Source organism: Leuresthes tenuis, unplaced genomic scaffold (genome assembly GCF_036924035.1).
Source record: "Leuresthes tenuis unplaced genomic scaffold, fLeuTen1.0.hap1 SCAF_1, whole genome shotgun sequence".
NCBI classification, from domain to species: Eukaryota; Metazoa; Chordata; class Actinopteri; order Atheriniformes; family Atherinopsidae; genus Leuresthes; species Leuresthes tenuis.
Genome location: NW_027325355.1, coordinates 23713895 through 23730138, shown reverse-complemented (window position 1 = coordinate 23730138; position 16244 = coordinate 23713895). Strand labels below are relative to the sequence as shown.

General features: G+C 47.4%; 1 protein-coding gene across 1 annotated transcript; it reads right to left on the bottom strand.

Moving 5' to 3' along the window:
- Positions 1 to 2922: 2922 nt before the first annotated feature.
- rp1l1a (rp1 like 1a) lies at positions 2923 to 15832 on the bottom strand. Its single transcript, XM_072379388.1, has 8 exons — positions 15755 to 15832; positions 15038 to 15436; positions 14810 to 14948; positions 14684 to 14734; positions 9385 to 14600; positions 6711 to 7664; positions 5757 to 6629; positions 2923 to 3555 (listed from the first exon to the last, which is right to left on the bottom strand). The coding sequence occupies exons 1-8, from the start codon at positions 15815 to 15817 to the stop codon at positions 3109 to 3111; spliced, it is 8142 nt and encodes a 2713-aa protein (XP_072235489.1). The 5' UTR covers positions 15818 to 15832; the 3' UTR covers positions 2923 to 3108.
- Between the last annotated feature and the right edge of the window lie 412 nt (positions 15833 to 16244).

Here is a 16244-nt window from a genome sequence, read left to right as displayed (position 1 = left end):
GACATATCCCATAAATCTGCAATATGCTACATGAAAAATTTAAATAATGCACATTTAAAGCAACGCGAGAGTCGAGTGAGAGCGTTTTGCAGTAAACCGACCATCAGGAAACACATTTTAGGGCCTGAAACTGCCCTGGAGTGACCAGGGACTGAGATACCGCAGTTCGAAAGTTTGAACGTCGATAACGTCGGCTGTAAATCATAGGAAAGCTAAGCTGTGGTTGTTTCCTGTGAGAAAATATGAATATTTATAAGTTTATTGTTATCATCACTGCCTCAGAAGAAGCCTCAGTTCATTCTCATTTCAGACAAACATGGAACAAAGTTCTTCTCATGTAATATTTGGTCAATTTTAGCTAATTTTAGCAAATTTCTTCGAAGTTCGCAGCCTTTCTGAAGGTTCTCTGCGATCTTTTGACACATAGCACGGCATCAGAGATCAACTTATGGAGGAGTGAAAGTGCCAAAATTAAATAAAAATAAATACATCATTAAATAATTACTTTAATGTGTCATTAATTCATGAAATACCAATTAATTTTATGTAAAAAAAACAAAAAAAAATTATTTCATGGTCCTTGTGTCGCATCATTAATTTATTATATCTGTCAAACTCGGCAATCAAAGGATTCCTAACACCTGATTGGTTACCCTGCACATCAAGTCAGATAATGGATCGATGCAGAGCTAGTGAACACTGGGTGGCGCTGTTCACCTTTACGTTGGTTTGGATACTCTATCAAACAAAGCTTTATTTGCATCTTAGCTCTAAAATGTCTCTCACCAACTCCTGAGAAAGTTAATCGAGCTTCTCCTCCATCGTCTTTCTGCCGGCGACTTCAGAGCCAGACCAAAGCAATGGATCACACCAGATTAGAGTTAGCCCCGCCCACTGATTTAGATGGGTGAGTTTGACAGATGAAATAAATTAATGATGCACTGCAACACAAGGACCATGAAATAATGTTTTTTACATAAAATTAATTGGTATTTTAATCAATTATTGACACATTTAATTAACTATTTAATGATTTATTTATTTAATTTTGGCACTTTTACTCCTCCATACAACTAGAGCATCTTTTTCTCTAGTTTTGCCTTTTTGTGAGTGTGTATGTTCATCACATATGTAAAAATATGCTGTTTTACTCTCATTAGGGTCAGTAATATTGCCCTACGTCGTGGCTTGAGACACGGTAGGTTGCGCATGTGCAGGGTTCAGACAGAGATTTGGTTTAATAACAGTATTTATATCCCACCACTGCAGTTGGTGTAAGACTCCTGTCTTAATTAATCATTTTCTGTGTGAATTTGACCTTTTTAGGGCTTAAAGTGTTTGGGTAACGAAGCATCCCAGCTCCGTGGAGCATGTTGAAAAGAAATAACTAAATTATTTGTGTCTAAACCAAACGATCTCACTAAAATATCCAAGTAAAACAACGTGAAAGTCAGTATCAGTTCATTTAGTTTATTTATGTCAGTATCTTTACAGTCGCATCAATTTCCTCTCAGTACATGACGTACACTTGGTGATGACACGTTAATGGACAGCCCAACGAACCAATAGCAGCATAGGCACACACCCCCACCCTCTTTGCACCACAAATACGAGGCTCTGGTCAAACCCCGCAGGAAGAGTGCCTTTATTTTTAAAACTAGTTCAGGAGTAAGCCTGGAGCCCAGCTCACTCTGCTCAAATGAAAAGGAAATGCCAAGAAAGTATAATTTCCCCCTTGATTCTGTTGATGTATCTTCATATAATCATGGGTTCAGTAAGGCATCAGTAACGCACTTCACGCTGTTTCTCCACACAAACCCCACCTGAATCTACAGCATGTAACACATAAGACTAAGAAAAGCACACAAAAGCGTTCCATTAACCTTAAATTTAGATTTCCACACAGATCTTCTGTTCTGTATTAACTAGATTCCAGGGAAATTAAATGCATATATAAATATAGATATATCTCTATATGTATAGATATAGTATGATCTCAGTAAAAGGACTGGATATTCATAATTAAAGGGGAACTCCGGTATTTTTAAACCGAGACCTTATTTCTGGCATGAAATACGTTCATCTGCTCACCGAGAACAGATTGAACAGATGAAGTGGTCCTAGTAGAGTGCCTGTGTAGAAATCCCTCCGTTAGCTCTCCTATAGCTGCAAGTAGCCACATAACAGCAGCTATGAGCTAACAGAGCTATAGCACACGTTCATTCATTCATTCTTCTTAAAGTATTGGTGAAATAAAGACAGATAATGCCTTATTTAGAGGCTCTAAGCCCCGTTCACTCCTTATATGGATCTCCAGTTATCTAAATATCTTCCGAAGGACGCCGACTTTCACCAAACTGTTCTCGGTGAGTAGATGAACGTATTTCATGCCAGAAATAAGGTCCAGGTTTAAAAATACCGGAGTTCCCTTTAAAGAGAACAAAATACCTATTCCAAAAATGTGATTCTCTTTTAGGTAATCAGATTACATCACAGAGTTTATACGGATTTAAACGGCAGACTTATTAGCAGGCTACAGATTTAAGCAGGTAGTTAAGTAATAGCTAGGAGATGAGCTGACCAAAGCAAGTTGGCTGTTCAAATCCCTGAGAATACAGCGCTTACCTCATGAGACGAGTCCAAAAGACACTGTACAGATGAACCAAGGGTTGAGAATCTGGCTTTGTCAAACACTGCTAAAAATATCTATGAACATAATACATCTTTGAGGTACTCTGTATATTATTGGCTATATGATTTGATAAAATATTAAACCTGTGGCCGACTGAGTTCACCCAAAGGTGTCAAAAATATACGAACATGTGCCTTAATACGTAGAGTTAATTCAGAAATATACAAATAACCGTTACAAATATAAGGTTAAATACAATAAAGTGGTTGTTTCTTCAAGTTTCAGGTTTCTACAGTTATGAGACTTATCGGTGGTTACGTGAACCACCGTGACTCCTCCTACAGCCGGTCTGGAGAGATAAAGTGCTTCAAGTGTTCGAGTGAGGCTTAAAACTTCAAGGGGAACGAGACATTTTAACAGTAGTTTCTCAAAGAGAAACCGTGTTCACAGAGTCTGTGACCCGGCTGTCCCGCGAGTTAAAAGTCCTCCGGTTCAGTGTCAATCTCTTTGGGTTTGTGCCGTTTGACCCTGGCTGGTGAACGGCTCCTCCTCTGACCTGCACCACCTCCAGCGGATACACCGGCAGCCATTTTGGGCACCCCAATGGAGTCCACAGGCTTTGAGGATGAATTCACGTCAACTTCCTCCATCGAGCCGGACTGGGACTCCACTGAGGTCCTGGTGAACTGATGGAGAAGAGCTCCATCTTCCTTTTCGTCGACCTCCTCCTCACCATCTTCCTCAGGCTTGAACTCCTCCACAGCATCTTCCTGAGCCTCTTCCTCATCTCCATCCTCTCCTGACCCTCCAGTCTCCTCGCGTCCTGATTCCTCAGCGCCGGTGTCACTCTGGCGTTTACTGTCGTCCGAGTCTTCGGCGTCGGCCTCCTCTCCCTCGGTCACACAGACGGGGACGTTTTGGCTCTGAGGGTTGAACGAGATAAGAGTTATCTAAACTAAACTGGGTAATAACATGACAGCAGAGCGTCAATAATTATAGTTTCAGATAAAATTTAGTTTCACTTAATTAATGTAGGGTGAGATGAGAGTAAAAAATGGTGCTGAGAGCACTTTAATTAAAAGGATAAACACTCGTTAACAGTTTTTTTAGAAGTAATTGGTGACTGATGGCTGCAGCAGACGTCAATCGGGAAGTTCTGTCTTGCTGCCAAACAAAACAGATTTGTTCAGGCTGCCTAATTGGATGGTGAGATTATGTTTTCCCACAGGCTTAGAATTAGCAGTGAGGCTGCAGTGGGTCAGATTCCTCTTTATGGTACAGCTGACTTTAACTCTGGGGCCATGTTCAGCGCCTTAGTGCAGTTTTAAAATAGAGTGCCAGAGAATTCTTTATCAGCAACCGTTACGACGTATCGAGGTCATTTTAGTGCCGGTTCTGGCCGTGAAGACAGCAGTTTTACTGCTATCTTTCTATCCGTTTGCATGAAAAAGTTACAGGTAGTGGACGCCCCACTCAAGCAGTTATTAAACCCCTAAAACCTCATCTGTGCTACTCAAACTTATACGGTTCTACGTTTAAATGCCTATCGTGGCTTTAACCCTTTTTATTTGTCAGTGAATATACAGGCTCTTAAAGGGGAACTCCGGTATTTTTAAACCTTATTTCTGGCATGAAATGCGTTCATCTGCTCACTGAGAACAGTTTGGTGAAAGTCGGCGTCCTTCAGAAGATATTTAGATAACTGGAGATCCATATAACGGAGTGAACGGGGCTTAGAGGATGCAGCCTCTAAATAAGGCATTATCTGTCTTTATTTCACCAATACTTTAAGAAGAATGAATGAATGAACGTGTGCTATAGCTCTGTTAGCTCATAGCTGCTGTGTTGTTGTTATTGGTGGCTATTGGGGGGCTTATAGAGGCTTTCTACACACTCGTCTACTGGGACGCCCCCCTGCAGCACAGCTTATTCACTCCGGTAAGAACGTCCATCTTACTCAAAGTCGTCGTTCACGTCGTCAAAATCTGATAAATATCCTGCTATGTTGCACAAAACTATCAGCAGCAAACTCTGTGTGAAGTTAGCCGACTGTCACAGAGCACGGAGTGAATAAACTGTGCTGCAGGGGGGCGTGTGGATGAAGTGGTCCCAGTAGAGTGCCTGTGTAGAAATCCCTCCGTTAGCTCTCCTATAGCTGCAAGTAGCCACATAACAGCAGCTATGAGCTAACAGAGCTATAGCACACGTTCATTCATTCATTCTTCTTAAAGTATTGGTGAAATAAAGACAGATAATGCCTTATTTAGAGGCTGCATCCTCTAAGCCCCGTTCTCTCCGTTATATGGATCTCCAGTTATCTAAATATCTTCCGAAGGACGCCGACTTTCACCAAACTGTTCTCTGTGAGCAGATGAACGTTTTTCATGCCAGAAATAGGGTCCAGGTTTAAAAATTCCAGAGTTTCCCTTTAATGAGAATTTGTTTAAGCAGACCTTAAGCCATCTTTACCACTCAGTTTTAGGCATGTAGTGCTGAAAGTGAGCATATATTCATGTTGTTTCTTATCCTAATTTTGAAACTTTTCCCTGGTTCCTCTCATGTTCATGTGCAGAACATACTGCAGCTGGTACTCTGCAGATATATCTCAGAAGTCCAGAGTCATCGCATTGTTGGTTAGATTTAGCTCATAATGATTTTTATCTCGCCACCCCGGGTCTTTGGCCGCCACCTCACTTGGCTCATGACTGACTGAAGGTTTTCTAGCTTCTGGTAAAGAGCAGCGGCTTCATGCTCAGGGCTGTGCAAGCATCTGGGCTGTCTGATCTCACCTTTCAGAGGCTGTAGGTGGCGCTCTGCAGCCACAGCTCATGATATATGCTTTGAAACACGTAAAAACAGCTTATTAACATGTTATTAAGATTAAATAAAAGGGATTTTTAGCAGTTGGGGATTAGTTGGAATAAACTGATTGATAAATTTTCCAAAATAAGCCCCATTCAACACTTTAAAAACCCGTTTGAGAACATATTTTCGTTCTCCGGCATTTAAACCAGGCTGGATGTTTGCTTTTAACTGGGATGAAATAAAATATTGCATTTTTCTCTCCATTTATTTAGTGTTTTTGTTCAGTTTTAGCCCCACGTCCCCTGATGTATGACCTTACCTTTGAGGAGGCTCCTTCTTCCTGCGATGCATCTCCCTCCTGCTCCTCACTTTCTTCCCCCTTTTTGTCTTCCTGTGACTCCTCCCCCTCCTCTCCGGTGGCGTCATCCCCGCCGTCTTCATCCTCAGCCTCTGCTGACGTACTCACGTTTCCCTCCACCAGCGTTGATTCTGCATTTGATGCGTTCTTTGCAGCACTGCCGTCCTCAGATTCTTCCTCACTCGCTGTTGCCTCTTTCACTGTCTCCTTGTCACTCTCCTCTTCGTCTTCCCCGGTTCCCGTCTCACCCTCATTCTCCCCCGCCTCATCGTCTCCTGTCTGCTCTTCATCAGCTGTGTCGTTGCTCGTGTCCTCAGCTTCCTCTTCCTCTCTGGCAGACTGACAGGTGCATTCTCCTTCATCCTCCTCCCCATTTTCAGCTTCCTCACCAGCTGTGTCGTCCTCTTCCTGCTCCTCATCTTCAACGCCGTCTTCTTCCTCGTCTTCCTCTGGGATCGTCTCCTCTAAAATCAGATCAGCTTTGATATCCTCTTTGGTTTCATACTCCTCCTCTTCCTCCTCAAGTATCTCCAAATTCCTCCCTTCATCTTCTGCAACCATCCTTTCTCCTGCGACCCCTGCAGGCGGCTGCACTGCCACAGGTGCAGGCGATGGACTTTTCTTGAGCTGAAGAATCTTAAGGAGGTCAAATTCCATCATCACGGGTGCTTCAACTGCCAGTGGATTGCTTTTAAGAGGCCGAGCCGCCATTTTCTTGCGGACACAAGCATCACAGGGGCAGTACTCGTCGTCGCTTCGCTGGTCGCTGAAGTCACCTGCTGTGTCTTCATCACTGACAGAGTCGGCGGTTTTTACAGACTGGTTCTTCATCACCTGCAACAGAAACAGTCATGGTTTCACGTGGTTCAGGTAGAAGTTAATGTTAGGTGTAAAGAGGCCATGTGGTGCGTTTACCTTCAACATTCGACGCCTCTTTTCGGTCGTTGTGGACTCCCTCGACAGGTTGGCTAACTGCGGCGGCCGAGGCGACCGGCTCGGCTTCCCGGCTCGACTCTGAATCTTCCTCATCTCCCGCTCGATGCTGCTCTGGATGCGGCGGCTCACCTCATCCTTCAGCTCGGTGATCATGGTGTCCAGGATGAGGCTGTCGTCCAGGTCCCAGCGAACTTTGAACTCTGTCATGGCTTCGATGTAGTGGCCCATGAACTGCCTCTCCAGCTTCTTCAGAAGGTGCAGAACCCACACGGGGTCGGGGTCTTGGGACAATCTTTTGGACAAAGGTGCTCTCGGGGTCGCCGGGGGTGTGCCTGAGTCTCCCAGTGTCTCTCTCTCGTTATCGGTGGCAGATTTGGAGCTGTCATTGGTCGAACTCTTGTCTGATGAGGACGGGTTCTCAGTGGTTTTTGGGCTGTCTGGACTTTGAGGAGCTGTCCTCTGTTCTCCGATCTCTCCCGGCTCCTCTGCTGTATCTGCTTTAGATGTCTCCTCGGCTTCCTTCTCTTTGGCCTTTGCATCTTCCTCTGCCTCTTCTTCCTCTACAACCTTCACCATCGCCTCTTCCTCCTGCTGTGCTTCAGTTTCTTTTGCAGGTGTTTCATCTCCGCCTTGATTTCCGTTGTCCTTTGCAGAGCCGCCCGAGCCGCTGCTCATGCCCACGCCAGATGATGACCTCGGTGGCGTCACCTGCTGCGAGCCTCCGTTCTTGGCCTCCTTGACCCCCTTGACCTCGATGTCCGTTGGTTCAGTGAGCCATAGTGACTGAAGAATGGCCATAATCTCATCATACTGCTGCTTGCGGTCCTTCTGTTCGTGACTGCTCACTGTAGGCTCAATGAGCTGGAGCTGGGCCAAACAGTCCAAAAGCCCCGTGGCTGATGTGCTTAGTCTACGACCATAGACTGGCGACACCTACACCAGAAAGCAAATGTGGAAAGAATACAGATTATGTTTAATTTTACTTTAAATATGCTTAATTTCATGACAAACACAGCTAAATTTAGAGGGAATAAAGCCAAATTTGAACTCTTTAACCTCGACAATTGACTGATTTTTAAACCTAAAACATTATGATCCCTGCACCTAAAGAGCAAAAGTTCATTTTTATAGTTTACTTGAGTAAATTTAAGTGCTTTAATATGAAAGAACCTTTATCCTTAAAGGGGAACTCCGGTATTTTTAAACCTAGACCTTATTTCTGGCATGAAATACGTTCATCTGCTCACAGAGAACAGTTTGGTGAAAGTCGGCGTCCTTCAGAAGATATTTAGATAACTGGAGATCCATATAACGGAGTGAACGGGGCTTAGAGGATGCAGCCTCTAAATAAGGCATTATCTGTCTTTATTTCACCAATACTTTAAATACAAATAAATGAACGAACATGTACTATAGCTCTTTTAGCTCATAGCTGCTGTGTTATTGTTATTGGTGGCTATCGGGGGGGCTTATAGAGGGCTTTCTACACAGGCACTCTACTGGGATGACATCATCGACACGCCGCTGCAGCACAACTTATTCACTCCGGTAAGAACGTCCATCTTACTCAAAGTTGTCGTTCACATCGTCAAAATCTGATAAATATCCTGCCATGTTGCACAAAACTATCAGCAGCAAACTCTGTGTGAAGTTAGCCGACTGTCACAGAGCACGGAGTGAATAAACTGTGCTGCAGGGGGGCGTGTGGATGAAGTGGTCCCAGTAGAGTGCCTGTGTAGAAATCCCTCCGTTAGCTCTCCTATAGCTGCAAGTAGCCACATAACAGCAGCTATGAGCTAACAGAGCTATAGCACACGTTCATTCATTCATTCTTCTTAAAGTATTGGTGAAATAAAGACAGATAATGCCTTATTTAGAGGCTGCATCCTCTAAGCCCCGTTCACTCCGTTATATGGATCTCCAGTTATCTAAATATCTTCCGAAGGACGCCGACTTTCACCAAACTGTTCTCGGTGAGCAGATGAACGTATTTCATGCCAGAAATAAGATCTATGTTTAAAAATACCAGAGTTCCCCTTTAAAGGTCCAGAGTGAAAGACAGCTGTTTTTTCTTTGTTTGAGGTTACTCGCCACAGGTTTTGTAAAAGTGTTTCCAACATGTCGGTTGCATCCTGGGACGGGAGCAACATCTTATAAGGACTGTTCTCCTGTTCTATTCATTATCTTGTAGTTTTGGGTTTTGTTTGGCTTTAGGTGGTCACATCTAGTGAAGAAGAGCCAGTAAGGTTTTCCCAGTGATAATGACGATGTTTTACTTTTGAAAACTTGTGTTTTCTGATATTTCTGAACAGATCTGTTGAGCACTTAGTTATGAGGAGAAGAAATGAACTGTGGCCTGATTTTAGAGGTTTATCCTGCTGTTTGAGTGTGGAAACGCTCGTCTGTGCCGGCCTCAGAGAAAGCACTGGACTAAGTTTGTCTTGGATTTTTTTGCATGCATGTGAGCTCTTGTTGAACTTAAGTTTATTGCATTTTTCTTATGTTTCAAATTGAAGACAGAAAGTGTGTTCAGAGTAGTTAATTAATGCAGATGGGGACTGGTTTGGTTGGCCAGAATGTCTCATTATGTGAGACACTGTTTTAATTCAGACTGGGACTTGTTTTGTTCTCACTCTCGGGGGAACTGTCTTACCTCAGGAACGCTCCGACATCGACCCAGAGAAGAGCTCAGGAGGACTTTCATCACGGCAGCAGAACAGTGCCAGTTCTTGGACAGAGAAGTCCCGCCTGCAGCACCCAGTGCTGGACGCGAACTCTTCTTCTCCTCTGCCGCGTCGGGTTTATCTTCATCCTCTTTATCTTCTTCCTCTCCTGACCCAACTTTCTCGTCCGTGTCCACTTTCTCATCTTCAGGGCTCTCCTCCTCCTTTGCCGTCTCCTCTTCAGGCATCTCCTCCATCTCCTTCGTCCCCAGCTCCTCCTCTTCCTCATTTAATTCATTGCCAAGGTCTAGCATGCTGCTGTTGGTGGGGATGCTCCGCAGCCAATCGCTGACCACCTCGTTGGGCGATGCGTTGGGCAGGCAGGCGGGCGTCAGCTCCAATTCGCCCTCCTGATCCTTCAGATTCCTGCTTCTGTGAGACCTCCCGCTCTTCTCACTGGTTTTGCTGGCTCTTGACTGCAGGCTGTGCTGCCGGGCAGCAGCTATGGTTTCCTTCAGCAGGTCAGCAGCAGACAGGGAGTGAGACAGCGTGCTTTCACCACCCGTCTCAACTTTGCTGCCTGGTCCGGAGCAGTGCATGGGACACGGACTTGAGGATTTGACGGTTTCTTTTCTTTTTGAGCTTGACATTTTGACACTGCCCTCCTCACTTCCTGCACAGGACTTGTGACCTTTGACTGGATTCAGATCCTCTGATTTGACCGAATCCTGGATTCCTGTACTCTGCTGTGAAGTTTTCTTTGACTTTGAGTGGGTCGAAGCTGCCGACTCAGGTCTGAGACAACAGGGACTTTGGGAGTAGACACTAGGTGTTTTATTTTGTGTGATATCTTTCCTCTCTTTGGCCTCGCTGCCTGGTCTATTGAAATCCTGGTTTTCTGTGTCACTATGTCCTGAAACGCTGGCTCTTGCAGGGGATTTTCTCCGAGCTTTAGCGCTTCCTGACATTGCAGATGGGGCCCTATCATTTGGGGTGTCCATTTTGTCAGCATTTGTCACACTTTCTGTTCCAACTTCTCTCCTCTCCTTGGAGTTAGCATCAAGTGTCCGAGCCGCGGCTTTGACGCCACAGTCGTGACAGGACTTGCGAGACCTGCCGCTCTTCACTGTCACTGCACTGGCTGCTCTTTCTGTGTTTTGTTCCCCACCTTCTTCACCTCCTCTGGGCATTTCAATAGTAGGAATATCAACTGCCGGATGATTGTGAGAGGAAGCGCTTTTCCTGCCGTTGTCATTGGACTTTTGAGACATAGCCGACCTCACTCTCTCCTCATCTCCTTTTCCTGAGGAATCTTTTGGGCTTTTGGAGACACTGGGAGCTGCTGTCTTCTCCATGATCCTAACCTTGTCCTCAGCGTTGTTGCGGAAAGAAACAGTTGACTTTCCACTGTCTGAATCAGCAGTATCTTGATCCTCTGGCAGCCCAAGGGAGACTGATCCAGATGAGTTACGACTCAACGGCTTTTCAGATCCTTTCCTCTGTGTCTTTGATGAGGATGACAGGAAGCTGGTTGCTTCCTCACTGCATCCCTCACTTTTCCCATCCTCCTTGTGCTCTCCCTCTTTTTCTTCATCCTCTTTCTTATGTGCTGCTCCACAGCTACATTTGGATCTGCCAGATTTAGCCGAGGTTATGGAGTGAACTGACAAGGCACTGGGCCCTCTTTTCTCCCCAACATCGGGGTTCGGCAGCAACTGTTGCACCGGGGATGCGGCTGGAGCTTTGGGGGAGCGGGTCCGTGGTGAAGGTGTTCTTTTTGGTGAGAGAGTTTGGCCATGACACTTCTCAGATTTATCCACATCTTCTGTCGTTTCATTATGATTAGACTTCCGGGATCTTCCTGACGCCTGACTCGAAGCTCTCTCCTTTGTCTCACTTCCCTCCTCATCAGCTCCATCTGGTGTTTTAATTGTCACGACATTTGAATTTGTAAGATTCCTGCCAGAATTTGACTTGTGAGAAGCACCGGATCTCACTGAAGATGCCGACCTGACGGACATGGCACTTCCCAGTCGCTCTCCAGGTTCGTCTTCCTTCTCCTCCCCATTTGTCTCAATGACAGGAACCTCGGCATCGTCTGGATTTGGAGATGATGCAGAGTGGGTTGATTTATGGGACTTGGCAGAGATGTGTGATCTCCCTGAGGCGGCGCTCAGGGATCTGTCCACCTCTGTGTTAGCCTGGTGAGGCTTTGCAGAGGAAGCCGATTTACCGGACCCTGCACTGGCTGCCCTTTCATTGTCATTAGACTTTGAAGACTTTGAAGACAGTTTTCCAGACATTTGACTCGTCGCCCTTTCTTCTACGTCTCCTCCAGCTTCTGACCTCGGAGAAGGAGATCTCTCAGAGGCTTTCGCAGACTTATGGGACAGATTTGACTTTGCTGACATTGCACTTGCTGCTCTTTCCTCCACCTCTGCTCCCTCTTCCTTTTCAGTCACGTCTTCCATGGGTTCTTCCTCTGCCTTACCGCCTGGAGAAGCTGCTTTTGCACACTGACAGGAAGCTGACTTGTGAGATGTGCCAGACTTTGCTGAAACGTTTGACTTAGATGATTTGTCTGATACGACACTGTCAGCCTTTCCAGACTTGGCAGAAGCGTTGGATTTAACAGAGAGGCTACTGGGGGCTCTTTTATCAACTTGGCCTTCTTCCACAGCTGCAGCTTTATTACAGCTGGACTTATGAGACTTGGCTGAAGCACTAGATTTGTCCGACAAAGAGCTGACTGCTCTTTCCACAGTGTTCTCTCCCTCTGCTTTCTCTCTCAAACCGATTACGGGAACTTCAACTTCAGACTTCTGAGACTTGCCAGACTTAGCAGACAGGTTGGACCGAGCCGACATCGCACTGGGAGCCCTCTCCTCCTCATTCTCGGCTGTAACTCCTGATATACCATTACAGCCAGACTGGTGTGACCTGTTGGACCTGTTGGACCTGTGGCTGGTGGCTGAAGTAGCACTGGGAGCCCTCTCCTCCTCATTCTCGGCTGTAACTCCCTGTATACCATTACAGCCAGACTGGTGTGACCTGTTGGACCTGTGGCTGGTGGCTGAAGTGGCACTGGGAGCCCTCTCCTCCTCATTCTCGGCTGTAACTCCTGATATACCATTACAGCCAGACTGGTGTGACCTGTTGGACCTGTTGGACCTGTGGCTGGTGGCTGAAGTAGCACTGGGAGCCCTCTCCTCCTCATTCTCGGCTGTAACTCCCTGTATACCATTACAGCCAGACTGGTGTGACCTGTTGGACCTGTGGCTGGTGGCCGAAGTGGCACTGGGAGCCCTCTCCTCCTCGTTCTCGGCTGTAACTCCTGATATACCATTACAGCCAGACTGGTGTGACCTGTTGGACCTGTTGGACCTGTGGCTGGTGGCCGAAGTGGCACTGGGAGCCCTCTCCTCCTCGTTCTCGGCTGTAACTCCCTGTATACCATTACAGCCAGACTGGTGTGACCTGTTGGACCTGTTGGACCTGTGGCTGGTGGCCGAAGTGGCACTGGGAGCCCTCTCCTCCTCATTCTCGGCTGTAACTCCCTGTATACCATTACAGCCAGACTGGTGTGACCTATTGGACCTGTTGGACCTGTGGCTGGTGGCTGAAGTGGCACTGGGAGCCCTCTCTTCGTCTCCTCCTGTTGACTCTGGGTTGGAGCTTCCGGACATGGCACTGGGGGCTCTTCCTTTCAGGTGGTTCGGCGTGGCAGAGAGGCGCCCATGAATGGTGAGGTTGGACTTGTTCGATTGGGTTGACCCAGCTGAATCATCTGAGGCCGCATCATCGTGGCCATCATCTCCATTCTCTTTGGTGGGCAGAGGTGAGACAGGTTGTGGGGTTCGGTTGGACTGATCGGACCTCTTCGAGGCTCTGCTGTTGGAATTATAAGCCATCAGTTTGCAGCCCCCACAGTCTGGGCACACGCTCGATGCTCCTGACCTCAGAGTGCTCACTGACAGCCCTGTGCAACCTGATAAGCCACTAACACCCCTCTTTAACTCTTCATCCTCAGCGTCAGCTGCTCCGTCTTCCTCTGAATTGGGGATTCTGGAGTTGCTTATATTGGACACTGAGCTGGTGGCTCCACAGTGACAGGAACAGGCTGCAGATGATGCCCTGCTTCCTCTCGCTTCCCTTTGCTCGGGGCTCCTGTGTTTGGCAGAGTGGAGCGAACTGGCTGAGACCATGCTCTCTGGTTTTTCCTCCAGGTGAGTCGCAGGTGTCGGGGACGGTGATGGTTCGTTTCTATGGGAACACTGAGAGACGCTGGGTGGAAGATCGTCATCCTCGTCATCCTGGTCCTCTTTCAGTGACTGAAGAACATGCGAGGAGATGCTGACTGCAGACAACGGGCGGTTTTCGTCTTCCCCGACCATCAGCTCACCCTCGACCGACTTTCTGCTGACTGGTCGAAGGTTGGTGTCCATGGCAACCACTTCAGTCCGACTGCAGCATCTGCTCACCTTGCAGACCTCTACCTGAGTGTCTCCATCCTGCGCCACCTCCACTCGGCGCTCAACCTGCTCCGTCACGCACATCTCCTCCTGGACCAGCTGGTTCTGCTCTGAGCCCGACCCACCCGGCGACCTGGAGAGTCGCGCTCTGCAGCGAACCACCCTTCTGGAGTTGCACGATGAGGAAGAGCTAGAAGAGTGTGTATGTCTCATCACAGTGTGGTTGGATGGATGCGGGGGTGGGACAGGAGGCGGTTTGTGGCTATGCGCAGGGTTTTCCCACAAATCAAAATGAGGTTCTCGTCTCTGGTAGCAACAGGGGCAGTGGTTCTCCTCCAGTGCACACTGCAGAGGTTGACTGGGGTACTCCATACCCTCATAGGATGTAGAATCGGGGTCTGAACAACTTCCTGACTGACCATGCTGCAGGTAGTTGGACTGGGCTTGGCTCGCGGGGCAAGATTCATTGGTCAGAGAGGGGGATTTCTTGATTTGTGTGGACCACTGGAGGGTCTCATCATTTTGTAGGTGAAAACGCACCCTCATCTCCACCGAGAGGCTGCCATCTTTATTGACCAGAACGCGCTTTTCAATGTCGTCGTTCATAATGGCCGGTCTTGCCTGGGGGCAGACGCCAAAAGACTTTTCAGAGGACAGAGAGAAACGAGCGGAGCGATTTGAGGAATCGGAGCGAGGGTGGATGATGCTTTTCTTGGTTTCCAAACCAAAGTTGACTGAAAAGAAAAATGAAAAACCACATTTGAAACACATTTTTACGCAAATGTGCCTTTTTACATTTTGACCAAAAACGACTTACCATTTTTCTTGCTTTCATGTCCTTCGTCGTACTCGCTGGATCTGGACTGAACTCCATGAGGAGAGGACCTTATTGCTTGGATAGCAGGAGATCGAGCCCCATTACCAGGGGTCCGAGGACCAAGACCAGGTGACTTGGTCCCCAAACCAGGCAGCTTTTCCTCGGAGGTCTTTCTGATAAAGTTTACGAGCATCGGACTGAAGGCCTCCCGCCCGACACACACCAACACACCAGGACAAGTCATCAGGCTTTGCATGCTGTCGATCTGGAAGCAAAGTGGCACAGTTTGTGTAAACTCTGTGTCCAGAATAAAACGTACTCACTTTAAAGCTGAGTTTAAGTAGAAGTTTTTACCCTGCGTCCCTCTGCTGTGTAGAGCTTGCGGACATGAAACTGCATCACCTCAGACACCTCGTCCAGAAAGGCTCTGAGGCTTCTGGCTGACCTCCTGCTCAGCACAATGCTCCTCCTCATCCCCGGCTCGCTGTTCTTCACCAGCAGGATCCGTCGCTGCCTGTAAGCCAAATTCGAATGGCCAGGGGGGGTTCCAGATGAGGCCTCAGGGCGCTGGGGCCTCCGGCTGTGTTGGTACCAGATGCCGTGGCGTTTGCCGGCCAGCTCCATGTTAATCGGCTTGGGGTGCCGGCGGTCAGAGCAGAGGTAGCAGCCGCCGTCTTGAAGCTGCTCCAGGTGTTTGATGGTGTGTGTGCCCCGGGGCGTGGTCACAGTCCGGACTCCAAATGGTAGGGGAACCTGTGTGTGGATGCATAGGCACACATATATACATATCCTGGATAGTGTAGTGGTAAGTGGGAGACCTGGGTTCAAATCTGGGTTCAAATCCCCTGCATGAAAGGTATTACCTCCAGTAGGGGTCCTTAGGCAAGACCCCCTTACCCTACCTGCCTACCTGTAAGTCAATTTGGATAAAAGTGTCTCCTAAATACATAAACATAAACATATCCAACTGTTTATTGCAGTAAATCTGTGAAAAAGTGCACTGGGGAAGTTAGGGAAGGTAAAAAGCTCAAACTTCAAAGGAGGTCCCTGCATCACAGCCATCACACTAACCTTTTGAGAAAGGTCATCCAGCAGGGTGTCGAAGCATTTGAAGCTGCGCTTGTGGATGGCCATCCTGACGCCCCCGAACTGGCTGTCGCCGCTCTTGTAGAAAGTGATCCGCTTGGCTGGGGTGGCTGTGGTCACATAGGAGTGACGGGAAGTGGAGGGAGGAAGCGGGCAGAGGGGCGCGGCATGTTTAGACGGCGGTCGGGGTTCCCACAGCCCTGTCTGGACTGAATGCATGCTCTGGTCTCGCATTCACCTGCAGGGCGGACAGGAAAGTCTGAGTCTGAAGCACAACAACATCCATGTTCCTCTGCTTTCTTTGATCTGTTACGTTAAGCTTTGTTTTTCTCTTCACATACTTTCTATCTATAATCGTTCCCAGAAGGTCACGAGTCCTAATCAGGATGTTTAACCGAGGATTCAGGACATCCACTAACAGGACTACCTCACAAACCAGGGTGTTACATATGTCATCTGGCTCAAACTGGGGAAA

Coding starts and splice junctions, on each gene's coding strand:
- rp1l1a (XM_072379388.1), bottom strand. CDS start 15,817: ATGGCCATCCACAAGCGCAGCTTCAAATGCTTCGACACCCTGCTGGAT. Junction 7,665..9,384: donor GATGTCGGAGCGTTCCTGAG/GTAAGACAGTTC, acceptor TTTCTGGTGTAG/GTGTCGCCAGTCTATGGTCG. Junction 3,556..5,756: donor AAGAAGGAGCCTCCTCAAAG/GTAAGGTCATAC, acceptor TTCAACCCTCAG/AGCCAAAACGTCCCCGTCTG.